Genomic DNA, 26564 nt, shown 5'->3' on the forward strand with positions numbered 1-26564 from the left:
GCACGCTCCAAGTCCACATTCCTCGTGCCCCTACGGATTCCAAAACGGATATAAAACGCGCGTGTATTGTCTACTAGCCGTCCAACCGACCCGGCGTCGTCTCGCGAGCCGCGACTCGTCTCGTCGTTTCCACCGAGCGCCCAGATCCCATATTCCCACCCCACCCGCTCCGCGCGAATCACAGCCCGCCACTCTTGGGATTGGGAGGCCCCCCTCCCCGCCTGACCTCGGATCAAAGCCTCCATCCGCCTTAATCGCGGCTGGTCGTTCGGGCCGTCACGGGAGGGGTTCATCACTGGCTAGTCGGAGGATCTCTCCACGCGGAGAGCTCGGGCCTCGGCTCCCTTCAATCTCACCCCACGCGCGCACCGGGTGACACCTCGATTCGGCGGCCTCGCGGTGAGTTGAGTTCTTCGCTTCTCGGGCCAGTCCGCCTCTCGCTTGGTTTGGGGCTGCTGGCGGGGTTCTGGATTCGCGGGTGGCGTGGCGTGGCGTCGTCCGCGATCGCTCTCGCTCGCATTGAGCGATTCGCGACTGCTTGTTTGTTTGCTCTGTTTTATTTTTTGGATGTAGATGGTGATCTGTGGCGTCGGGATTCTGAGCTCGGTTGCTTCCTAAGCTTCCGCGGAGTGGTTTAGCGCGTATATGGTAATCGGTTTTGGAGCTGCTGTTGATATGGATGTGCCGTGTGCGTGACGAATCGAATCGGCCGCAGGATGCCTACGCCCTACGCAGCTCGGCAGCTGGGGGAATTGGATCCTCCGACCATGCGAATTTCGAACCCAGGAGCAATGGAGTGCTCGGGGGTCTCGGTGTCGTCATCTGGAGTGCTCGGGGGTCTCGGTGTCGTCATCTTTTTCTAGTAGTAGGAGTGGTTGTTTGGAATCTAGTTAGTCATAATTTCTCTTCCCAAATTGATTGGTTTGTCGATGCGTCTGTTTTCGTCGAACAAGAAGTTTGTTATTGCTAAGCTTCCCGCTTCGGGGGAAGCTGCCTGCCGTATTGTGTTACGCGAATCCGGTGAGTTGGGCTCTGCGCGTTCCTCTCGACGCCCTCTGCGCGAACGAACTACGAGCTCTCTTCCAGCTGGGTGGCCCTGAACAACCAGCGCCAAAAGCAGTTCCAGAGTTTTCCTGATGTTGCCTCTATGTTTTGCCTTCTAAGTCATGCTTAAATAATGGCAGAGTCCTGGTTGCGCGGGTCACTGGATCCTGAGGCAAGGAAAAGAAGGCTTCAGTAGTCAGGTCTGGGTCAAGCCATGATGGAGAGGTCGCAGCTGGAGGTGCTGGCCACGGCGGCGCAAGGCGGGACCGAGGGGACGTCGGTGCTGAGCATGCTCAAGTATGCCGTACTGCCCATCGCCAAGGTGTTCACTGTCTGCTTCATGGGGTTCCTCATGGCCTCCAAGTACGTCAACATTCTCCAGCCCAACGGCCGCAAGCTTCTCAATGGGGTGAGCTTTGTCTCTTCTCTTGTAATCAAAGCTAGCTAATGGAAGGTTGCGTAATGGACAAGTGTAGCTGGATTTGTTCAAAGTAGGAATATGTGGAGTAGTTGGGGATCTCATTGTGCTCATATGTTTTCTCGCTTTATCAAATTATAGATATAACATTTTCACTGTTGCTGCAGCTTGTGTTTTCCCTTCTGCTTCCATGCCTTATATTTTCCCAATTGGGTAGAGCAATCACTATCGAGAAGATGATACAATGGTAAGGATAATTTCGATTGTTATCGTACTTCAGTTTTTGTTATTATAAACCTAGTGTCATGCTTCATCCAGGTGTGCTATAGGCAGCTGTTGATTTCTGATGTGTGAGCTATTGACCGAGATGTTGTTTTCAGCTAATCATCTCTATATTTGTATATGCCGCTGGCCCTCTATAAGCAATACATCCTGCAAATATTAGATTACTGAAAATGACAATCAAATGGTGTGCTATTGTTGATCTTTCTGGTTGGGTCAATCTTTAAGTAATAAGTTCCATATGGAACAATTTAGCTTTGGAAGCTCTAGCTTTCTACAAAACGACAAAGAAAAGACCAACTGAAGGTGAAGGAAATCAGCGCTCAAGCATTAATTTGGTTCCAGTTGAATTTATGGATCATATGGATTGACTCCACATTCCAGGATTAATTTAGTAGTGCTATTTTATTTTTAACATACTGAAATACTGCAGTAAAGATTGGAGAAACTATTCCAAGTACTTTGTTTCCATATAAGTAACCTATTTTTTTTTCTTACTGGCAATATATATCTTGTAGAAAATGATAGAAATTTATGTAATGGACTATTCACTATTCTGTCCTACATTTTGACATATTCATGGATTCCTTTCCCCTTCTTGTGTGTATATGTATAACAAGTGTCCACTTTTATGCATAAGCATCTTTAGGAGTATGTGTCCTCGAAATTTTCCTTTGTCAAATAACTGTTCTGAACTTCTGTTCTGCTTTTACTTTTGTTTTTTTATATCATCTATACTTGCATGTTTGCAGGTGGTATATTCCAGTAAATATTGTTGTAGGCGCAGTATCCGGCTCTTTGATTGGATTTGTTGTGGCATCTATCATCCGACCTCCATATCCATACTTCAAGTTCACTATTATCCATATAGGAATAGGTACCACTTTTGTGTTTTGAAAATTAGTTTTATTTTCTATTTATCATTCGTTATCCAATACAAATGCGGTCCTTTTCTTTTGCAGGAAATATTGGAAATATACCTCTGGTCCTCATTGCAGCGTTATGTCGGGATCCTTCTAACCCATTTGGTGACTCTGATAAATGCAATCAAGATGGGAATGCGTATATCTCATTTGGCCAATGGGTACGCCATACTCTTCTCTTTTCTCAGCTTGTACATGCTCATTTTTACTCAAGTCAGCATAGCGACCTTGTTGTTTAAAGGTATCCGATTATCATCTAGACCATGCATACAATTAGCTGTTGAGGTTATTCACTCAGTGAGTCCTCGATATGTTGCAGGTTGGTGCAATTATTGTTTACACATATGTATTCAAGATGCTTGCTCCACCACCAGGACAGACCTTTGATGGTTCTGAAGAGGATGAACTCCCAATCAAGGCATCTGGAGAGAATACAGTGCCCCAAATAGGAAATTATCCTATGAACACTCACACTAATACTGTACCAGAGAATGAACCGTTGTTATCTGCTGGGGAAGTTCAAAAGGAACGTGCCACTTCTGTAGGAACAAAGGTAAGAAATTCTAATAGTGGAGCTGATTTCAAATATCAGTTTGGTGCGCTTACTTCCCATTGCAAAACTAAATGATTTTGTTATATTAATGCAGATAATGGGCTATGTTAAATGTGTGGTTAAGTTCCTGAAAGACAAGCAGCTTCTCCAGCCACCGATTATTGCATCTGTATGTATTGCTGCTGTAGTGTTCTACTAGCAATTTTTAAACCAAATTCTACTAGCAATTATTTATATACTAATTTTACAACTTTTTTCCCTTGACCATTGTTTAACACAGGCATTCGCAATTGTAATCGGTGTTATCCCATTCTTGAAGAATTTTGTCCTTACAGATGATGCCCCTCTGTTCTTTTTCACAGACAGCTGCCTCATTCTTGGGTATCTACATGTTTCATTTCTTGTTTTGTTCTCTTGCCAATAAAGTTATCAAACTGAGATGAATGTATCTATCATCTATCACCTAATTCTGTGGCATACTTTTCAGAGAAGCTATGATCCCATGCATTTTACTTGCTGTTGGGGGCAATCTTGTCGATGGTAAGTAACTATTTTACTTAAAACTTTGGAGAAATTGCATGGGGTGCGGTCACCCTTAGAATAACTCTTGGTTTAGAGGTATTTCTCATGTTTTTGTCCTTATCCATGTTTATTTATGGAATCAGGCCCTGGTGAAGGAAGTAAGAGGCTTGGTGTCCGTACCACCGTTGCTATAATTTTTGCACGGTTGATCTTGGTCCCTCTTGCTGGGGTTGGCATTATCATATTAGTTGATAAACTTGGTTTCATTCCCAAAGATGATAAAATGTTCAAGTTTGTCCTGCTACTGCAGCATTCTATGCCCACATCAGTGCTGTCAGGTATGTGAAACCAACAAGGGATGTATCTTATCAGCTATCACTTGTCTTCATGTGCTCATGTGTACAGATTCTTAACGATTTTGTGTGTTAGTTGAGATCTGTAAGGCATTGGGTGGTGCCTTGCATGTTCGCCATGTTAGGAAACCACATTATGGAATCTGACGTTAGGATTTTTATTGCAGGTGCTGTTGCAAATCTGAGAGGGTGTGGAAAAGAATCAGCTGCAATTTTGTTCTGGGTTCACATTTTTGCTGTGTTCTCCATGGCAGGATGGATTATTTTCTATCTGAGCTTGCTCTTCTAAGTATGTCACACCCTGCTGCCGCAACAATCTGCAATTTGTGCTCGCATTCCCGCCTGTCAGATGTAACTGCAATTTCTTGCTAGATAATGTTACTTGATCTAATTTCAATCAGTTGATTGCAGATACCTTACTGCACAGGAATATCTTTGAGATCAAATATGGTCAAAAATATTGACGAAGAAACTAGTACCGTGAACTGTACAGTAGCCACTAAATCGAAGTTGCAGAGGTACAATTGTATCACTACAGATATATGGATATGGTCCCTCCTATAATACCGTGGTCTCCTGCTGCTGCGAGCAGTGAGCGATGAGAGGGCAGTGTTTCCCTGCACGTATCATCATTCATCAGGTCACATAGAACCCTAGACTATGCAGTGCTCCACGACATTCATTCATTTGTACTTCCGTGTATTGTAAATGTAAACCTTGAGATTGTGTTCAAATAGTGCCCTTTTGGGCGAGGGCTGAAATAATATAGATGTATTAATACTACCTTAGGCATGTCTATTTGGGTGCTGGGTTATGCAGCAAATGATGCTTTATCATGCAGAACTTGTGCCGACTGCTGACCCGTCCGTGGTACCGACACCCTATATCAAAGACTTTCAAGTTGCAAGCTCAGGCCAGCCCCAGCGGTTTTCAGCAATTTTTGCAGATCTTGCTGAAGCAAAAAAATACTCCCTCCGTCCTCCCTCCATCCTAAAAGTATGGACGTCTTGCTTTTCAAACGCAACTTTTTTTTATTTATCTACAAACATGTTTAATATAAAATATATTTCATTACTAGTTTAATAATACTTATTACACATAAATATTAGTATATTTGTATATATAATGAAAAGCGAGAGGTTTTGACGGTACCCCATCCAAAGTTAATAAGGTATGCAGATCTGTGATGTGGTCGTACTAGATGTCGTCTGATGTCTCCATGTGCTTATAGATCTGAGACCAGACAAGCTACATCCTATGTGAGATGTTTGGAAGGTAGGATTCATAATTGAGTAAATAAAATAATTCATCAATTTTTTTATTTTCTCATATCGAATAAATATACTCCTACTGTACCAAGGAATCATGCCAGCATAGGCACAGTACGCTGCTGTCGGATAAGAAGAAAACGTTAATCCAGAGAAAATGGCAGCAAGCAGATCTCGGCAGTTTGCTCGCGGTGAGGCGTGTTCTTCGGAACAATTCTGAAGGGCCTTTGGACTTTGGACCCTGTCCATCATCTCAGCTAAGGCAAAAGCCCAAGCGACCAAGCGGCTGGTGGGTGCTCTTGCCGTTCAAGATGCAGCAGAGCACCCTTTGAAACGTCCGGGGAGACGGGAGTGCTCCAAAATCAAAATAGTCCCATAATCCCATTACTCCATAGTCCACGGACCACAGGTAAAGTGGAATATGTTTTCCTCTCCTCTCCTCCTGGTGCGGTGGCACGGCTTCAAAATCAATTCTACTACGCGTGCCATCGCACGCGCGGGTAAAGTAGAAAAGGAGATACCTACATTCTAAAGATCATATGGATCTTGCAGAGAAATATTAAATGTGCCAGTACCTAATACTGGTGGAAAAACTAGAGCACTTCATAAATTTCCTGCAGCGATATTAATTCTCGTAGAAATTTTACTCACGCATATGCATGTCATAGGAACTTTAATGATTTCAGCATATATATATTAGTGTTAGCCACACTGTGAGCTGATAATAGATAAAAAAAAACTCCATAGCTTGATAACCTGATGGTAATTGACTCAGCGAGCAAATTAGAAGGCAAAGTTATGATATTCACAAAATATATCACGGCATTGCACCGAAATGGCAATCGACATGATGAGCATTAATTATGACCAATTTTACCTTCCTTACAACAATAGAAGCTAAGCAAACAAAACAGGTACCAGCACCAACAAAATCAAAACGCATAACGCCATTAACAAGGCAATCACTTCACACCTCTCAAAGCAAGCTGTCATACTACACAGTTTACCACCTTTAGTGAAGGTTCTAGTTAGGCATGCTTCTTAGTTCTTACTGAGTACTGAGTAACAATAAAAGTGAGCGCTACGTTGCAACGTGATATGTTTGCAGTGATAATTGGCACAACAAAAGTAGAAAGAATAGCTACTCAATATTACTAAGTACTGATGTTTAGATGCAATGCCAGACCTGAGAATCTGCTCCAGCGTGAGGCGTCCACCATTCTACCGCATCTCCGCCTGCACAGACCCGAAATGGCGATCCATGACGAAACAAACGTGGCCATCGACCCTCACAGCACCATGGAATGTGCACACATTCTGACACCATGTGGAGGCGCGCCTCAGCCACTTCACCTCCTCCTGAACAACCTGGAGCCCGTCCCCTGCGGCTAGGGGCACCCTCTTCACTGCCACCCGGTGCCTGCACCGACCCCACCGCCGCCACCGCCACGAGACAGCGCGCCGGCCCACACCTCCTGGCCGACGGGCCTGGGCGGGCCGCTCCCGATGCGGCGGGCGAGCTTGAGGTCCGGGTGCGAGGCAAGGTCGAAGGAGCTGCATCCCGGCCACCTGCGGGGGGCAGCGGGGCCTAGGTCGCGGACGTGTGCCACCGTGCCAGCCGCACATCGGCCATCGGTGGAGGCCATGCAGGCAGATCTAGTGGAGACGGGGGAGGGCTCACGCTGGATCCGGCTGCTCGTCGCAGATCCACCGCCTCCATTGGCTGCGCGAGGTCGACGCCGCGCTGCAGCCTCAGATCGGCCGTCGGGAGGGGCCTCGCGAGCGGCCGCTCCAGATCCACCGCCGAGGTTGCTGACATGATCTCCCCGTCGTCATGCACGGCTAGCACGGAGGTTTCTCCGCCGCCAGAGGCCTCCGGCGCGTCAGGGCCTCCGCTGGCTGGCCGCGTGGCCGTGGGGACGACCGGCGACGGAGGGGCGAAACCCTAGGCCGCGCGACCCGCCGCGTTGCGTCGCGAGGAGGAAGTGGCGTGGTGGTGGTGGTGGTGGAGGAGGAGGAGGAGAAGGAGGGAGGCCGCCGCCGCATGGAGGGCGGGCCACCGCCGAGGTCGTCCCGCGCCGTCGCCTAAGCCACACCGCGAGCCGGTGGCGAGGGAGGGAGAGAGAGAGCGGAGAGGAGGAGGGCGTCAGGGTCGGGGAGAGCCGCCGAGGGCTTCATAGCGGGCGGGTCGTACTGTCGTGGGCGGCAGAGCCAATACGGGCCGTCGATCGGAGAATCGGATGGCCAGGGGAATTTCGGGCGACGTGGTCACCCTGGCTGACGGCCGAAGTCCCCCGGTTTGATAATAAGAGATGACCACATGGAAGCAGCAAAGCAAACACGAAAGGCAGCCTCCATCGTCATCTCAAAATAACTTTGCAGCGACGCACTCCTATGGCTATGAGATGACAAATCTCATCGGCCCCGTTAGCTTCGCTGAAAAACAAGCCGAAATACTGTTCCGGCTGATTTGCTGTAAGAGAAAAACAATGTTTCGACTGAAAAAACAAGCTGAAAAAGACGGATTATAAGATAAGCGAACATGGCCATTATCACTGGCTCGTGTAATGGGCTCTAGGCCCCGTTCGCTTCGCTGAAAGAACAAGCCGAAACACTGTTTCGCCTAATTTGTTGTGAGAGAAAAATGTTGTTCCGACTGAAAAAGATGGATTATAAGAGAAGCGAACATGACCCTAATATCATGCCTGCGCCAATAACAAGGCCATGAATAAGTCCATTCCTAGAGTTATTAAGTTAAACTTTATATATATATATATATATATATATATATATATATATATATATATATATATATATATATATATATATATATATATATATATATATATATATATATATATATATTTGATTGTATGTTTGTTTAAACTCTTCTACTTAATACAATGATACACAAATCTTTTGCGTATTCGAGAAAAAATATATATTTGATTGAAATTTATATAAGAGAGCACAAATATTTATTGTCGTGAATAAGTCCATTTCTAGATTTATCTTAAAGTCAAACTTTTTTTCAAGTTTGATTGAAATTTGTATAAAAGAGCACAAATATTTATGACACTAAATAAGTATATTATGAAAGTATATTTTGTGGTGTATCTAATGATACTAATTTCTATAAATTCAACTAATAAACATTAAAAAGTTTTACTTAAAGACAATTCTCAAAATTGATTTATCTTGGGACAGAGAGAGTACTTAGATGATGTTGTGTTACATAGTATAACATGATTGTATTGTTTATCCTGATATCCAGTTTAGGGCTTAGACGTAGAGCTAGACAACTAGACCATCTAGGCGGACAACTATGTCAAAGATAGTCTAGATATGGCTGCTATATGAGTTTTTGGATTTGGCTGAAGCTCAAGTCCAACTTTCACATGTTTTCTGGTGAGATTGGTTCTTCTGGAGTATATGGTTGAGTTTTTGGATTTGGCTGAAGCTCAAGTTCCGCTTTTTACATGTTTTCTGATGAGATTGGTCCTTTTGGAGTAGACGTCACGAAAAAGCCACAAAAAGTTTGACTACATGACAAGTATGTTGGAGATTATTTATGATTCTTATTGTTTCTTTTTTGGAGGAGATGTAATGTCTATTTGAGATATCTTTGGATTTGAAAGACGCATCGAATCACCTGGTGGCAACGGGTCGCTGATCTTCATGCTCAGTCGCTCATCAAACGACGCCACAACGCCGTAACCGCAAGTTAACTGTTTATAGACTTGAGCAACTGCCCCCTTGGATTGACTAAGAGCTCCGCCATGGAACTTAGGTTTCTAATGTGGAGCTCAAATATTGATCTTCCCGCACTAATATATACAAAGTAGCTGGTTGTTATACTCAGTCATATCAAAAGAAATTTTAGTTAATTTGTTGGAGTAGATGGCTGTCATATTAAATCATCTCGAACAAATTTCAGATATTTTCTGCTAAAATTTTAAAGTAAAAATGCAAGATATTTACTTTAGAGTCCTTTCTTTAACGTGGGCCCTACATGTGTATATATATGGCAACACCGATTTGTTTATAGTAGCCGGTTGGCATATTGAATCATCTCCTACTAATTTTGGTCGGCCTTCAAATTTTTAGCATGTTCGCTTGTTGGTTTCAGCCAGGGTTTATTAATCAACCAACAATATTTTTTTCTCACAACAAACCAGCACCAACCGGATTTATCAGCCCAGAAACCAACCAACGAATATGTTGTTTGAAGGTATGAACATAAATATTCTTAATTATAAGTTTCACCTTTTTTATGCAAATGAGTTTCACCTTTTAAAAAAACTCAAGCCACGGGGGAGAGATATCCCCACGGTTTTTTTTCCTGTGAGATGACCCGTACTTAATTCGTAACTCAGGACATGAGGGGTGCTGCTGGAGCCATATAACCAATTAGGCTAGAGGACCTTTGGTAGTTTCACCTTTTAACATAGATATGTATATATAGCCATGCTAATCTGCATAAAGTAATCGACTGTCATATGAGTCATCCTAAATAATTTCGGTCAGTTTCGATAAAATTTTAACATGTAACGATATGTTCTTCTAGCTTTAAGCATGAGGTCGACTCGGCACGAGGGACGCTTGGATGTTCTTCTAGCTTTAAGCCAGTCTGCAACACCGAGCTGGCCGCGCCGTCATGTCGTCCCTTCCGCTCCCTAGCCACGCCAAACTCCCCGCCACCGGCGCCTCCGCGTGCCTCCCCCGCCCGCGTGACCGTCACCTCCTAGTCCGCGGTTGGTCCGCCGCCACCGTCGCCGCCGCTACGCCTCTCGTGGCCTCGTCCTCCTCCTCGGGCCCCGCCTGCTGCCATCACTACTCCGTGGCTACCGCCCCCTCCCTGCGCGCCTCCTCCACCTCCCCAAGGCGCCGGGGCCTCGACGCCCTCACCGTCACTGCTTCCGCGGTACGCTCCCCTGTCCCCGCTTCACCTCGCGGTCCTAATCCAGCTGAGTTGGTACTGCTAAGTTGGTACTAGCGACTCAGCGAGCATGTAGGCTCAAGTATCCACTGACTACCGGATGAACATCGTTCAGACACTGAGAACTGAAATATGAATGCGGGTTTAATTGTGCGTGAAAGGCTTGTGGAGACGAGTGTCTACTCAATTTGTTCTACAATGGAGTATTAAACAACTACCCGGATAGACATAGGTCGGATTTTATTGATAGGTCCAAATTTGGCATGCTTAATATCTGTGAATTGTTGGAGTTATCATCCACATGACACGAAGCTGTAAATTCACACTTTTGTAAATTCAACCTCAATAACACGTGGAAGGTGCAGTTGCAGAAAACTCAGACGGTAATTCATACTCTGCACTCTGCTGCATTCATATGTAACTATTAGTTTGCATAATATGCATAATTGAGAAGGCTAGTGTTTCTGTATCATAGTTGCTACCTTACACAGGTTGCAGTATCTGTGTGCTTGATATTCTTTTCGGCGACTCGCTCCATGCTGGTATGTTGCCTTTTTGTTACAACTTCTCATTTGAGGAAGGTAACTATCATCGATGAACATATGTGAACCATTTTCAGGCATGTAAGAGAGATGCAGAGTTTCTCGAGAAGTACTTTGATTCAGCAAGAGAGAAACTATCAGAAACTATGGCTTCAGTGAGATTGGTTGGAAGGGAGGTCGGTGATTTGGCTGCAGATCTTAGTGATCTAAGGTAACTTCACACTTTCTTCAGTTATTGGTTATCAGAGTATATTATGATTGTATCCATGTTATGCAATTGTTCAACTTGACTCTGTAAAATGATTCTTCACATGATACATGATGCAACAGTATATTTATTTAGGTAAATATAGCAATATTCTTGTCCTTGGTGATTTCCTAGAATTTGAGGGGATAGATTGTGTTAAATCGGATGCATCGTTGTGCCCTAATTTACGAGCTTCTGCAATCTGCATATATTGTTGCTTACTTACCGGTAACCAAAATAACATATATTCCCTAAAGAATCTACATGGGAAGAAGGCTGGCAATCTCTGGAGGAAGTATACAATTTTACCACATTGATGCATTTTCATGAATTTAGCAACTTGGTGTGTTGAGGAAGTATACAATTTTACCACGAGTTCTCTCTTTATTGATGCATTTTCATGAATTTAGCAACTTGGTGTGTTGATTCAGCATCACCTACCCCTTTTTTCGTTTCTTGTGCATGTTTATGAAACAAAACCACCCATGCTGCCATTGTCTGGATCAGTCAAGAATTGACAAAGGGTGTAAAAAGTTCCATGAGCATTGTTCACACGGCCGAGGCACAACTTCGCCAGTCGCCATCTTCTGCCCTGCCAGGTGAACTCCAGTTTGATGCCAATAACTTACGAAATAACCCACGCAATTATAACCTGATTTTACTAGGACCTGCACGGAGAATGTCTAATCAGAAGAATGTGGCAGACGAGCCGTTGCTGGCTAGTGCTGTACGAGATCTGCGTCAGTTGATTGCAGATATCCGGACAGGGTTTGGAGCAGCGGCTGGCATTGCCGGCCTTTCCATGTGGGCGTTGAAATTTGGCTCAAAGGGCCGCAAGAATCGCTCATAGGGTACACGAACGTTGACGCTCCAAGCATGCACTTTGACAACCGATCCATGTGTTAGGTTGTTGTATAGTTTCAACTTTCAAGTCTAACAAATCTTGGTTGTAATCCTGGCCGAACACTTTTACTAACAAGTCTTGCCCGGAGCTCGTCCCAGCATAGCCTCACCTGTTAGTCTGATCTTCACCAATTGGGCCAACGGCCAATTGAGCCCTTGGATCAACGTCCTGATCGGGGGCGTCCAACCACTCTATGATTGGTGGGCCCTCGTCGCACAGCACCATAAAAGAGTAGTTGGGGCCAGGGCACGAGGTACGAGGTTGACCTGAGCCGCCGCAACCCTCCTACAAAGAAACCCTAACCCGATCTAAAGAGAGCGTGTTGCAAGCGACGGGAAGCCACCACCGACTTCACCATCGCCTCTGCGTACCCGCTGCCATGGCGTCTACTCTGCCAAGGCCGAAGGTATGGCCCTCTACTCATTTTCTCTCTCTCTCCAAGTCTTCTCAGCTTTTCCATGGCCGAAGGTAAACCCACTAGATCTACTCCTAGTTGACCTCACAGCCCATCAATGGTATCAAGAGCTATGCTAAGGTGTAGATCTAGGTCTTGGGGTAGAAAAGAAGAACACATTTAGAAGGAGATGAACAGGTTTTTAAAATTCCCCAAACCCTAACCCTAACCCTAACTCTAAGAAACCGGATGGATGGGACAGGGGCCTACCTGGGGCTTACCTGCCGTTGTCACCACCGCCGGCGTTGCTTCGATGTCGCGCGGGAAGAACCACCCAAGCCGCCGGCCGGGAGGTCACACCACCGCGCGGCCTACGCCTCAAGCTTTGGGGTCAAAGGCGCAACCGCAAGGCCGCTCGACGGCGGCACACTCAGCCTAGGGCGAGTGCGTGCGCCGCCGAGGGGCCCCGCAGCCACGCCGCCACCTTCCTTTTCTTCGGTCGCCATGAGCTGTCGTCGTGTTGTGGTCGTTTTTGACTGAGGCGCTGAGGAAGAGAAGGGGAAAGGGAAGAGAAAGGAAGAGGAGGAAGGAGAGCCGGACTTGCTCTGGTGGCTACCTTACTCACCGACGTCGACGGCCACCATGGCCGCCGTCGCTGACGCCTGTGCGGCGCGAGAGAGAGGACGCGGTGCGAGAGAGAAGGGAGAGGAGGAAATGAGGTTCTAGGAGGCAGGCCGGGCGGGGGTGGGGTTTTTGTTCTCCCGATCGACGTGCACGACCGTCCGATCGAGATGGACGGGCGATGATGACCGGGCCGGCTTACGACCCAGACGGGGCAGCGGAATCCCGGTCCAGGCCCATGTTGCGGCGTTGGGCCACGCGCGCGGACGTGGGCCACGACTGTTTCATCAAGTCTGGGCCAAATGAATAGTGAACTCCAAGGTTATGTTTTATTCTTTTAGAAGCAATTTTTGATGATTTTAGTCTAGTTTAAATCTCTGTTAAAATTTGAACCAACGGCATAATTTTTTCAAAAAGTAGATGAGAAAAGTTAAATGCTTCTGAAAAGTAGATAAAGAATTTTTTTCAAGTTTCCGCTGCAAAGTTTAAAGTCTATTATCTTCTAATTAAATTTGAACCAACGGAAGAATTTGATTTGAAGAGTAGTTATATTTAGTAAATTATGATCATGTTTATCCTCTAATTAAATTGGAACCAACGGAAAAATTAAAATTAGATGAGTAGTCCGTTTTGTTTAAGTCAGATTATGGTATTGTCATTTTCTTACCAACGTTGATGATGACAATATTGTAATGAGTTCAAGTTTAAGTTTTAAATCTCTAATAAATTTCATACCAACATGGTCAATTTTTTAGAGAGTGGATAAGGACCAAGAAATATTCCTGAACTAATAGAATGTATTTTATTAACATATTTCCGCTGCGATGAAGTGTTGATTATCTTCCAATTAAATTCGAACCAACGGAAGAATTTAATTTTGAAGAGTAGTTATATGGATTTCAAGTTAATTTATGAGTTTTATGTATTAATTCTATTTTCTGTCCAACGGTAATGTAGAATTGATGTAGATGCATATTGTATGTTTTATATTAACCGACGAGATCACTCGACTGCATGCCAACGGGCTGCAATGCTGGGGTATGTGAATGGAATGGCTTGAGTCCAGCCAGTTCAGGATAGTCTTTTTGTTAGTTTACTATTTTCTGATTAAATTGGAACCAACGGAAAGATTTAATTGAAAAATAAAGTATAACTAAATGTTTTAGTCGTCATGGCTAAGTTTTCGTATAGATGTATCCCGTAAGGGGAGAAGTTTTGGCATAGTACTTATGCTAGTCAATTCTGCATGGCGGGAGAAGTTTTGTGATGATTCACATGTTTCGTATTCTACATAGCGAGAGAAGTTTGGGTAGCTCTTATGTTGTCCTAGTATTGACCTTGGCACAATAGAAATGCATCGTCATGGTCAATACTAACCAAAGGATAAGAAAAAAAATGCAAGCGTGACTTGCAAAAGTACTGCTAATGAAAGACCTCGTTGAATTCTTCAAGTGAATTAAGGAAAAGTGTACTCCTAAACGAATCAAGAAATAACTTTGTTTACATGACGCAATCATGTGAATGAAGTAAGTTTTAAATGTCTGTTCGTTTACAGGTTTTTTGAATAGTTATCGAAATTATGGCAGTAAAGTTCATGTCATATTTCGAGGGGGAGAATATTAAGATCAATTAAGAAAAATACTCTTCATTAAGAGTTAGATAAAGATTAATTAAGAAAGATACTCTTCATTAAGAGTGAGATAAAGACCGTTGGAGGAGTATAACGGTTACAACAATGATACCCCTAAGCAGAGAAATAGCTCAATTCCTGGACCTTTTAAAGTTCCGACAGGAAAATAGCGTAGTCAGTCTCAAAGATGTTAAGGTGGTGCTTAAAGCGCCATATGAGAGTTTAACAGATTAAACCTAAAATAAGATATTTGAAGATACACTATCTTTAGAAAAGATGAGAAGATCTGGGGGAGCATGGTATGTAGAGGCATGTAGAGACCTAAGACTTGAAGAGAAGAGAGACTGTATGCCCACTCCAGTGACTCACGAGCAACAAGTTTCTCAATACCTGTTGATGTTGTATAACCAATACAACATCTGTTGTTAGCTCTTCGAAGAAGATGAATAATGGTCTTGTTATACAGGAGCATGTAGAATCAATTGTCTCTTGGCAATGAAGAGCAACAATAGCCTCATATGAAAGTGCCAGTAGCTGAGGCCACATAAGGTCTTAAAGAATTAGTAAACCAGTTTTCTAATGACTATGAAGTTTATGTTAGTAAAGAAATTCAAATGGATGGTGATCCCACCTCATTTGTAGAAGCCATGAGAAACGTTTACTTGTTCAAATGGCAAGAAGATATGAAAGCTGAAATGGATTTGATAAATACCAACGATGTTTGGGACTTAGAAGTAATTCCTAATAGAGCCAAAACAGTAGGCTGTTAATGGGTCTATAAGACAAAATATGACCCCAAAGGGAATGTAGAAAGATATAAAGTTGAAATGTATTCGATGGGTACCAACAATGTTTGGAACTTAGAAGTAATTCCTAATTGAGCCAAAACAGTAGGTTGTTAATGGGTCTATAAGACAAATTGTGACTCCAAAGGAAATGTAGAAAGATATAAAGCACGACTTGTAGCAATATGCTTTACGCAAAGAGAATGAAAAGATTACAATGAGAGTTTTCTCTCTAGTCTCATGCAATGACTCTTTTAGAATCATAATGGTGTTCATGGCACATTACGATTTAGAAATACATCAGATGGATGTAATAGCCCTGGGCAAATTTAACCGAGAACTGAAAACCGAACCGAAAGAACCAAAACCGAAAGAACCGAAATAGAAAAATTCGGTTCCTTATTCGATTCCTGATATTGAGGAACCAAAATAACCGAAGAAAATCTGGTTCCTACTCTCGGTTAACCGAATTAACCGAAAGAACCGAATTACATGAATTATACTTCACTTACTTTTATTTTGTAGGATTATGTTTGGTTTATGTGTAGTGTTTTATATTTGAACTGCTATATATTTGTGTTACTATATTGCTATTATTTTCTTATATATTATTATTATTAAAAATGAATATAGTGTTGCATAAATTTGTCTTACAACAAGTATATTTATTATTGTCTTGAGGTTTTTTGAAAAAATTTCGGTTAGTTCGGTTAGAATTGGAACCGAACCGAAATAACCGAGAACCAAAATGCTTGGTTCCTAAAATTTTTTGGAACCAATCGGTTCCTGTTTTCTAGGAACCAAATTTCATCAATAACCGAGAGAACCGAACTGAAAACCGAACGCCCACCCTGAGATGTAAGGACGGCATTCCTAAACGGGGATTTATATAAAAACGTTTTACTTGGCATAACCCAAAAGGTTTTTGTCATGGAAGAAAAGAACATATGGGATGTCGCTAATAGAAATCCATTTATAGGTCAAAAGTAAGTCTCTATACAGTAGTATTTGAAGTTGATGAAACAATGATAAGAAAGTTTGGGTTTTAAAGAAAATGAAAAGGACAATAGCATTCATATGAAGGTCAAGAAAGAAAAATTCATTTTCCACATCCTGTGAATAGATGGCATTCTATTCACTAGTAGTGATGTTAATCTATCATTGAAGAAGAAGAATTTTGTCCCCAAGTTTCAATATGAATGATCTTGGTGAAGCATCATTGGTTTTAGGAATCGAAATTCACTGAGATAGAAGAAAATGGGGTATTAGGACTATCGCAAAGGCATACTTAGAAAAAGATTCTAAAGAAGCAAAGTATGCATGCGAGTAAACCTACGCCTGCTCCTATAGTCGAGGGTAATAGATTTGGGAACTCTAAGTGTTCTAGGAACTGATATGATTTCGATCAAATGAACACTGCCCTGGTTTAGTTCCTCCAAACTCCTAAAAAGTGCACTATGCAAAAAAAAGATTTCTCGTCACATCAAACTTGCGGTACATGCATGAAGTACTAAATGTAGACGAAATCAAAAACTAATTGCACAGTTTGCTTTAACTTTGCGAGATGAATCTTTTGAGTCTAATTAGTCAATGTTTAGACAATAATTCACAAATACAAATGAAATGCTACAGTAGGGAATCTCCACTATGCAAAGTTTGCCTGCGCAAACTTTGCCCAACTAAACACCGCCATTGTTCCATATGCTTCAGCTGTTAGAAGCTTGATGAGTGTACAGGTACAAGTAAGAACATAGTTTATGTATCCGTGGTATTTTGGTAGAAGTCCAGTTTAGATATAGATCACTGGAATTGAGTTGAGAATATCTTGCAATTTTGCAAAGTATTATAGGCCTCATGCTGAGTAAGAAATAATAATAACTCTTAAATAGTTGAGGGTACAAAAGTTAAGTCTTGACGAGATGTGTAGTAAAATCCACATCAGTTGCTAACACTCGCAGTTGAAGTATTATTGTGGAAAAGCTCCAAAGAAACAGTTGTTGTGTCATCAGTGATGCATACCATAGTATAGCTTATCATGAGGCTTAAGGAACAGGCAAAAGAAGGTTAAGAAAATTTATACATGAATTTAACAATGGTAGGCAACAGCAATAACCATTTAAAGTAAGTTAACTCATATGACAACAAGTAAGTGTGCTGCCAAACACATTGACACTAAGGTATATGTTGTAAAGGAGAAAATCTAGAATCATTTTGAAAGCATTGAGCACATAAGTACCGAGCAAGTACTTGCGGATCCGCTTACCAAAGGCTAACCACCCAGTGCGTTCAGAGAACACACAGTCGACATGGGTTTATAGGAAAACCTATGATTTCTGGATACTAAGGGCCTAGTTGAGTATCTGTTTCAAAACAAAGAGGTGTGTTGTAGCTGTTTAATCTAATGGCAACAGACCGTGACGATGAGACACGCTCTATGCACTGATCTTTGATGGAATGGGAACAATATAAAGTAAGTTAAGTTTAAGGAATAAGACGAGATTAAGGGAGAGAATGTTAGTTTGATCTCCACCAATTGGGCCCTTGGATCAACGCCCTAGTCGGGAGCGTCCAACCACTCTATGGTTGGTGGGGCCCCATCGCACAGCACCATAAAAGAGTAGTTGGGGCCGTGGCACGAGGTACGAGGTTGATCTGAGCCGCCGCAACCCTCCTACAGAGAAACCCTAACCTGATCTAAAGAGAGCGTGCTGCCAGCGACGGAAAGCCGCCACCGACTTCACCATCGACCCGCTGCCATGGCGTCTACTCTGCCAAGCCCGAAGGTATGGCCCTCTACTCATTTTCTCTCTCCAAGTCTTCTCAGTTTTTCCATGGCTTATACACTTGTAATAGTAAAGTAAACCCACCCTCCTAGTTGACCTCACAGTCCATCACCACCTTCCCTAATGCATTTGGCATTTGCAAAAATTGGGACTTAAGTGTCACTGTGTTAGATTGGTCACTCGGTTCAAACGTCTGTGCACAACGCAACGAATGGCTTCCAAGCGTATGCATATGCATGGCCGCAGCTTTGGAATCGAAGCATCAGACCCTTTTTCAGCTATGCTTTTCCCTCTCCTAATGCCGCAGCTTTGGAATCAATTCCATGACCAGAAGCTAACAGCAAAGCTAACAAGAAAAAAAACAAAGAGTGGTAAAGCAGCAGCCTATGAGCCAACGAATATCACACCATCGTTTTCACTGGCCCGCGTCGCCGTCCGGCGATCTCCTCACCTTTCCTCTTCACGCAAATGGCGAAAACATCGGTGGAGTTCTGTGTGATCTCCGCACGCGGCCTGGGACGCAGATCGTCGCTGCTCATGCCGCAGTGGTTCTCCATCGCATGGGTCGATCCCAACAGCAAGTACTGCACCAAGGTGGATGCGTCGGGGAGCTCCGACCCAAGCTGGGGCATGAAGTTCTCGGTCTCGGTTGACGAGCATGATCTGAGCAGCCTGCAACTGATGGCATTGACGGTTGAAGTGTACAGGAGAGAGCCCATCTTCCTCAGGGAGCACCTCCAGGGAGCTGCCGTTGTCCAGATGAAAGAGTATTTCGACAAATTTGAGCACGGTGAGGAGCAGCCTGGGGTTGAGGAGACTGCAAGCTTCCAGCTGAGGAAGAAGTCAGACAAAGCTCATGGGTTTGTCGACGTATCCATCCGTATCTACAAGGAGGAAGATGTTCATGCTCAGTTTTCAGGTAAACAGAAACTTATGCTTTTTCTTTCAAGATAAAACAATATAGGTAAATTTGCACCGAGTGGAATTCAGTACAACAACAAAAAAGATCTTGCTATAGGTAAATTTGCACACAAACAATACAAAGTTATGTTTAACCAATAGAGCAAGTGATTTGGGATGGCCTTAACAAAGATTGACCTTACTGATTATAACACAATCAGTATCAGTATATGACTGAATTCAACTTATCTGCCTCTGTTGTTAATGTGCAGGATCACACAACGGATCAAAGCACCCAAACCAGGTCGGTATCACACTAGCTATAGAAGATGGTCCAGTTTATAATTATCCACCACTGCCCTCAAGCCATTATAGGGATCACAGCAAAGGTGATGATCGCTACAGCAACACCATGCCAACAAGCCCTACCACTCGGCCAGATCCATCACCGCCAGGAAGCAATCAACCCCCTCTGATCCCACAAACCCTGCCACCAACCACTTCAAACCCCAGTTACTTTTCCCCACCGTATCCTACGAGGGGGCAAGTGCCACAGAGCTACATAAATATGCCACCAAGAAGGTTTGCAGGTCAGAATGGTTCTTCTAACCTTGGAATGGGGCTCGGAGCTGGAGCACTGGCCGCTGGAACATTGATATTTGGTGAAAATTTGTTGCCAGGACCAAATTTTGGTGCTGGTCTTGATGGTGCGAGCTTAACTTTATCTTCTGATGCACCATTCTAATTTATGGGCTACTGTCAGTCCATGTGCTTGTGTAACCAATTGTGTAGCACAATTTGAAAAGTCATGAGCATTCTGCCAGATACATTGGATTTATATTGCTCAGATGGCTGCACTCCTTCATCCAACCTATTAACGTGAGCAACATTTCATAAATCATGTCAGCCCTCTGGGTGTCCCCTAACCCCACTAACAAAAGTATGAATCATTGTTCCACTTCCATTATTCTCTCATCCGACCTCAACCCAGCTGCAACCAGCTGCCTTCTGCACCCCTTAGCGTTTCATCTCCTCTCTCACCTCTTCAAGCTCCTCAAAGTTTCCGTCCCAACCATAAGTGTTGGCGAGCAGAACCCACCCCCCGCTCCCTGATTCCTCTGCCATCAACATCCTAGCTGCCTCTTGTGCTCTCTCCTTATCACCATGCATCTGGCATGCCGCAAGGTATGTCCTCCATGCACCAGCACCAACATCACCAGCCTCTTCTATTACCTTTCTTGCTTCATCCAACCTCCCTGCTCGCCCAAGCATGTCGGTGACGCACGCATAGTGCTCTAGCTGTGGCACCAATCCAAACTCCTCTTTCATCCTCTTTAGGAAACCCTTCCCTTCCTCGAGAAGCCCAGAGTGGCTGCAAGCCGACAATGCTCCCAGCAGCGTTACCTCATCTGGAACCAAGCCTTCTTCTATCATCTGATGGAATAACATCAGTGCCTCCTGCCCACGCCCATGTGACGCATACCCATCGATCATAATGTTCCACGATGCCACATCCCGTTGGCGTGTCCAATCAAACACACGACGAGCATCATCCAGCCCACCGCTCTTCGCATACATGTCCGCCAGCGCATTGCAAGCAAACACGTCCAGTGCTCCATCACAGGCCAGGCCGCTCGTCACGATATATCCATGCACCTCCCTCCCAACCTGCAGGGCTGTAGTCTGCACACATGCCGGGAGAACAGCGGCAACAGTCACTGCGTCAGGCAAAAGTGCAGTACGTCTCATCCTCGCAAAGACCCTCATCGTCCCCATGTGATCAGCCGAGTACTGATGCGCTGACAGCATGGAGTTCCAGCTGAACAGATCCTTGTCAGTATCTGGCAGCCCCTCAAACACCATGGTTGCATCGTGCACCTGGTGGCACTTCCCGTAAAGATCTATCAACGCATTGCACACAGATGCCTCCTTGTCAAATCCTGACTTCACCGACAACCCGTGTACTGCAGCCCAGCGCCTCAAATCGGCTGTTGCTGTACACACGGACAAGATCCCGGTGACTGTGAAGCTGCTGATCTCCACCCCACCCACCTCCCTCATCTTCCTGAAGCACTCTGTAGCGCGGTCAAAGCACCCGAGTTTGACGAACCCATTGACCATGGAGTTCCACACGACGACGTCCCGGTGCCTCAATTCGTCGAACAGACGGTGCGCGTGGTCGGCGAGGCCGAACCTCAGGCACCCGCGGAGCAGAGCGCTGGCGCAGAACAGGTCGTGTGCGAGGCCGAAGCGGAGCGCGAGTGCATGGAGCGCGAGCAGGTGCGGCGAGGTGGGGGCCGAGGAGAAGAGGGGCGGGAAGGAGAAGGCGTCGGGGGAGTGCGCGGCGAGGAGGCGGCGGAAGAGCGGGAGCGCGAGTGCGTGCGGCAGGGAGAGCGCGGCGTTGAAGCAGGGCAGCGGGGCGGCGCGGAGGCGGGGAGGAGGAGCGGGACGGCCGGGTGCAGCGCGCCCGGGCCGCGAGCGTAGAGGGAGACGAGGGACGTGATCACGGCGGGGGACGCGGCGAGGCGGCCCGACACGACGAGGTGCGCGTGGAGCGGGAGGAGCAGGCCCGCGGACGGAGGGGCCGCGCCGCGGGAGAGGATGGCGTGGAGCGGGACGCGCACCGCCGCCATCTCCCGGCGAGCGGCGAGGCAGCGGCTGCCGAAAGTGCGGCGGACCGCGGGAGTACACAAGGCTTCGCCCGCGCGGCTCGCATTCCCAACGCCCTTTCATTTCAGGCAGATCCCGCGGCTTCTGGGCCCTGTAGTTTGCTCGATTTGGGCCGTTCCGGTGGCCTGGAAAGCGTTAGCGAAATGGGCTAAAGGAGGAGAAATGATTGCGGGCTCGTGCGTTTCTGCGAAAGAGAAAACGGTGGGCAGAAGTTCAATTGTGATATGTTATTTCGAAACAAAGGAGCAGTTTGCCCCTGGGTTGGATGTCCGTTATTTAGAGACTGATTAAATCATTTAAAAAATAAAATATATTAAATCATATGCGAAATGACTGAAATGCTCTTATCACAGTTATCCCATCCGCACCGTGTCCCCGTGCCTATTGGGCAGGGCGCGCGACATCGATGGGGGAGGCACAGTCGGCGGGCGCGGCAAGGCAGGCGCTGCGGTGGGTGCGGCGGCCGCGATGGGGGCACGGCTGGGCGGGCGCTGCGGCCGTGTGAGCTCACGACGCGGCGGGTGCCGTTGGGCGAGCGTTGCGGCATGGCCGATGGGCGCGCTGCGCGGCGGGTGCGTAGGCGCGCAACTGTGCGGACGTCGCGGCATCGGCAGCGGGCGCGTAGCCAGGCGTGGCGAGCGGACAGTCAAGCGGCCACGTGCAAGGAGGGCGTCGCGGTCTCGTGCGGGGCTGGAACGGCCAACAGGAGCCTCCCATCTCGGGCAAGAGGAGGCGGCGAAGGGATCCGATGAGAAGGCTCTTTTCCTGTAGGGCATGAACTGCCGTGAGCGCCGTAAGGGAAGGTAGCAATTGTCGTTGGAGCTGAGTCGCACCACCTTGCTACGCTGCTGCATGCATCGACCAGCAGTGACCAGTGACCGAGCAGCAAGAATAGGAGCGGCGATGGCAACGAGAGCATGGTGTTCGCCTGAACGGCATTGGCAAGTAGCACATGCTGCAGGCAAGGTGTTCGCCGGAATGCAACAATGGACTTGACTTGCTGATTTCGTTTGTTATTTTGCTCCTAACTTTTTTGGTATCATAGTCAGGACAGGACTACTATAGACACTCAACATGTGATTTGTGAATAATTTTTCCAATATTAAATCTGAATTGACTAAATATAATAACCATTTTTTTCAAAATACATTATATGTGTCTTACCCCAAGTTAGGGGTAAAATCACAAGTAGCCCTAAAAACCAGAGGCAAAATCACAAGGACATATTTGTCCTTTGGTACAAAAGTTAACACCATTAGGGGAAGACGAAGGAATAGGGGCAAAGTGGTTCTTCCTTTTGAATAAGCATGAGCAAATTCACAAAGTTAAAAAAATAAAGATAAAGTCACAATATCAATATAAAATAGGGGTATGGATGAAGAGCCCTCAACAGAAAAGAAAGGATCCGGGTGCCGCCGTGTGCCGGTGGCGCGTGAGAGCTCCTGGTCCTGGATTCGTGCTCCCGTACTAGAAACACAGGCGCGGCAAGGCCGCGCCATACAAGATCGGGCCAGTTCATTTCTCGTGGCGCCCGTTACCTCCTTAAAAGAATTAGTAGGGGCTACTACGTATGATAATGTCAGTTTTTGTATTAAAAAATAATTAACCTTATAGTAACAATTATTTTTTACAAAATGTTTTAAATAGATACTAAGAACGGATAATCGATGTGATTCAGACCTTCTGAAAACGATAGATACCATGAGTTGCAGCAAAAGTGATTGTAATTTAAGTGCTTTAGAGTACTTGTGCTTATCACATTGAAATTAAACATGTTCTTTTGTAAATATTCCTGTTAGTTTTCAGATAATAGTTTCTTTGGAATGCAAATGAGTGTGTCAAACATTTTTACAGTTGAGGTTACCTATTCACTTTTTACACACTCAAATGCACGCTTACAGCCTAATTAAAATATGACTCTACTAGCCACAGGACCCTGCTGCATGGCTCAGCCCTGAATTATGGTTCCTCAATCTCAAACATATTGCAGGAAGCTAGAACATGGCAACATGCAACTTTTTCAAGAAAAAATGTTAGAAAGGAGAGCAAGATAGAGAAGAAATACAACACACTCTATCTCGGAATTTCAGTAGCACCATATTCACATTTTCTTTGATAGTCATCACTTGGAGATAACCATCAGAACATCTGAAGAAATTTTTATTAGGTTCCTCATCTCTGTTAGCCTGGTGCAGTGGTGAGAGCTGTTTCACTGAGTCACCAGGTCGTTGGTTCGAAGCAGCATCTCCGTAGATTTTACGGAGGGAAAGCTTGCCTCGGTTTTTTCCTTCCCTAGACCCCACTCATGTGGGAGCCTCCAACACTGGGTCTGCCCCCCTTTTACATCTCTGTTAGCCATATTTAGCTACATGCTAATATTTTGAGTTGCAGCTTTGTAAGCAAAGATTTAAGTTTAACATAGCTGCATCAAGGCCACAACCATAGGTCATAAATTGTAACCAAATTTATTCCAGCATCATAGATCAGCCTTTGAGCCACAGCTCTGTCCATCTTGTTTTTATAACAATTTAACACTGGAGATCAGGGGATTGGTGACTGAATAACTGAATAAGTGAGTTCAGATAATAGGTGGCACTATGGTTGGACTTGCACATCAGCACATGGACTGTAGCACAGCGATTAGCTAGCTTGCCATGCATATGAGTGTAAGTGCGGCAATAAGGTAGAGGTAGAGCTTGAGCACCGGTTAGAATACAAAGCTAAGTGAAAGGGAGCAGAAAGAAATAGTTTAGGAGAAAGCTTGCCTCAGGGTATTCATGGATTCTGTAGTGCTGCTGCGGTTGAGGGTGGCAGACTGACAGAGCGAGCAGTATTCCGTGGTGTTTTTTTTTTTTTTTTTTTTTTTGGTGCCAGTATTCCGTGGTGTTGGAGGTGAAGGCGGAGGAGGCCGCGAGGAATGGCTACCCTTTTTTTTTGGGTGTATGTGTACAGGTCCTGGTAGCTTTGAAATTTAGTTTTTATTAATCTTTTGGGATCATACAGGAGATATTTGGTGGTTTTAAAAGGTTCCTAATTTCAATAGTATATTTCGATTAAAGTCAAAATCAAGTTCTTATCAATTAGGATAGAACAAAACTACCAGTAAATAGTCCTTAAATAAGTTCTTATCAATTAGGATAGAACAAAACTACCAGTAAATAGTCCTTAAACGATTTGTAATGTATGATTGTCCAGATGTTGGCTATGGCAGTAAAAGATGGTAAAGAAATATGAAACCGAATCACTGTACTGGGAAGAATATCTATTGTTCCATGAAATAGCTAACCATAAAACACGTACTATTTAATATTTTCATGTCTGAGATGAGCCACTGTACTTTTTAGAGCTTGAATGATGTAATAAATTATCAGAGCTGTAATAATCTTAATATGACCTTTGCTATACCTTTGCCAACTATAGCCATGAGCACAGTGGTGGATGCTCCCTGCGTGCATTTTAACAAACACATGTAGGGCGTTTCAGACTTTCAGTTGAATGTTCTGGTAGTGAAGTAGCTGACTGAGATGAGCTCAAATGGTACCTAGTGCGCAGGTGCTATATAGCTTCGAAAATAAAAACAGATGGGTTAAAGGATTAAATTACTCTCTCAAAGAATGTTCTGGTAGTTATGTTATTGACCTGTCAGTTGACCTCGCTGAACGTTGCGCCGTGGAACCGGGTCTCCGAGCGCAGCCTTCTCCAGCCTGCGCTAGCGCTCTGCAACTCCTCCTTGCGACGCGCTCGTCCCGCGGTGACCGGCGGTGGTCCGTGTGGTGACGCGGCATGGCATTCCGTCGAGCCTATCTTGGGCGTGCGCACGCCATGGCCGTACGCCGGTGGTGCTCGTGAAGAATGGAGACGGGGTAGCCCCTAGCCAAAGGATGGAGCCCGATCGGCGCCACGGCAGGCGCAGGATGGGCAGTGCGATGATGGGGGAGGCCGCATGCGGTTGGGGCTGGGGAGGGACGCGGCATCCGTGCTCGGTCGTGGGGACGAAAATTCCAGAAAGGATGGAGCCCAATCGGCGCCTCGTCTGAAGCAAGCGACGTGGCCAAATGACATGCGAGGATAGTCTGGTACAAGTTTCGTCTTGTAGAAGATCCTCTCCTCCCTAAGGATGGCAACGGGGACCCGATACCCGACGGGTATTTAATCCATTAGAGGATGGGGATGGGATCATATCTTTACCCGCGGGTATCTAAATGGGCAAGAATCCATACCCGACGGGTATAGCGGGTACGGGAACGTTCCCTGTTTACCTGTCCCCATTACCCGTTGGGGAACCCGACTATTTGAGCTGTCATGCGACTATTAGGCCCAAAGAAGCTCAACATAGATATTTTGGTCCAAATCTGAACAGTCATATATATAATTTGTGTGTTCTAGGAACCCTCGTTCAATTTTTCCTCACCATCTCCGCCAGCAGCACAAGCACGCATGTCTCACGAGCGCTCGTGCCCCTCGCTTCCTCAGTTCGGTCTCTCTGCCACCTTTGCTCGTCCTCCTCGCAACCTCGCTCCTTCTCCTCGGCATCTCCGAGACTCCGACACTTATACCCGGGTGAAGAAGAAACGTCTCCGATTGCAAAGCTGCGACCCCAAGTGTCCTTATTTATCGGGTATGCAGTACCCGTCGGGTATCTGTTACCCGACCGATACCCGACAGGTACGGGGATGGACAAGAATCTATACCCGAGACAGTTAATGGGGATGGAGACGGGATGAATTCTCCGTAGCGGAAAAGAGAACGTTCCAGCGATACCCGACGGGTATATACCCGTTGCCAT

At 45.4% G+C, this 26564-nt stretch overlaps 3 protein-coding genes, 1 long non-coding RNA gene and 1 pseudogene across 6 annotated transcripts; 3 read left to right on the top strand and 2 right to left on the bottom strand.

Annotated features, from left to right (window-relative positions):
• The first annotated feature begins 80 nt into the window (after window positions 1–80).
• On the top strand, window positions 81–4881 carry LOC136457249 (protein PIN-LIKES 6-like). Of its 2 annotated transcripts, none has more exons than XM_066457310.1 (12): window positions 81–399; window positions 1185–1453; window positions 1630–1709; window positions 2497–2621; window positions 2707–2828; window positions 2987–3220; window positions 3315–3389; window positions 3501–3601; window positions 3708–3760; window positions 3886–4080; window positions 4263–4384; window positions 4507–4881. In XM_066457310.1, exons 2-11 carry the CDS (start codon window positions 1259–1261, stop codon window positions 4382–4384), a joined length of 1302 nt encoding a protein of 433 aa, XP_066313407.1. In that variant the 5' UTR covers window positions 81–399; window positions 1185–1258; the 3' UTR covers window positions 4507–4881. The 2 variants fall into 2 exon arrangements, with proteins under 2 accessions (XP_066313407.1, XP_066313408.1); XM_066457311.1 differs by lacking the exon at window positions 81–399 and adding an exon at window positions 425–1020.
• A 5096-nt stretch (window positions 4882–9977) lies between these two features.
• Window positions 9978–12082, top strand: LOC136460072 (uncharacterized). Its single transcript, XM_066459908.1, has 5 exons — window positions 9978–10287; window positions 10794–10844; window positions 10922–11055; window positions 11599–11690; window positions 11757–12082. The coding sequence occupies exons 1-5, from the start codon at window positions 10021–10023 to the stop codon at window positions 11939–11941; spliced, it is 729 nt and encodes a 242-aa protein (XP_066316005.1). The 5' UTR covers window positions 9978–10020; the 3' UTR covers window positions 11942–12082.
• Window positions 12083–16781: 4699 nt separating this feature from the next.
• Window positions 16782–20179, top strand: LOC136460074 (uncharacterized). Of its 2 annotated transcripts, XM_066459910.1 has the most exons (3): window positions 16782–18208; window positions 18516–19127; window positions 19381–20179. In XM_066459910.1, the coding sequence occupies exons 2-3, from the start codon at window positions 18677–18679 to the stop codon at window positions 19851–19853; spliced, it is 924 nt and encodes a 307-aa protein (XP_066316007.1). In that variant the 5' UTR covers window positions 16782–18208; window positions 18516–18676; the 3' UTR covers window positions 19854–20179. The 2 variants fall into 2 exon arrangements, with proteins under 2 accessions (XP_066316007.1, XP_066316006.1); XM_066459909.1 differs by lacking the exon at window positions 16782–18208 and having other exon boundaries at window positions 18217–19127.
• On the bottom strand, window positions 18958–25816 carry LOC136460075 (uncharacterized). Its single transcript, XR_010760325.1, has 3 exons — window positions 25418–25816; window positions 25184–25341; window positions 18958–19092 (listed from the first exon to the last, which is right to left on the bottom strand). It is a non-coding gene; the product is annotated as an uncharacterized lncRNA (long non-coding RNA).
• Window positions 19915–21829, bottom strand: LOC136460073 (pentatricopeptide repeat-containing protein At3g14730-like; annotated as a pseudogene).
• Window positions 25817–26564: the final 748 nt, after the last annotated feature.

Source organism: Miscanthus floridulus, chromosome 6 (assembly GCF_019320115.1).
Source record: "Miscanthus floridulus cultivar M001 chromosome 6, ASM1932011v1, whole genome shotgun sequence".
In the NCBI taxonomy this organism is placed as follows: Eukaryota; Viridiplantae; Streptophyta; class Magnoliopsida; order Poales; family Poaceae; genus Miscanthus; species Miscanthus floridulus.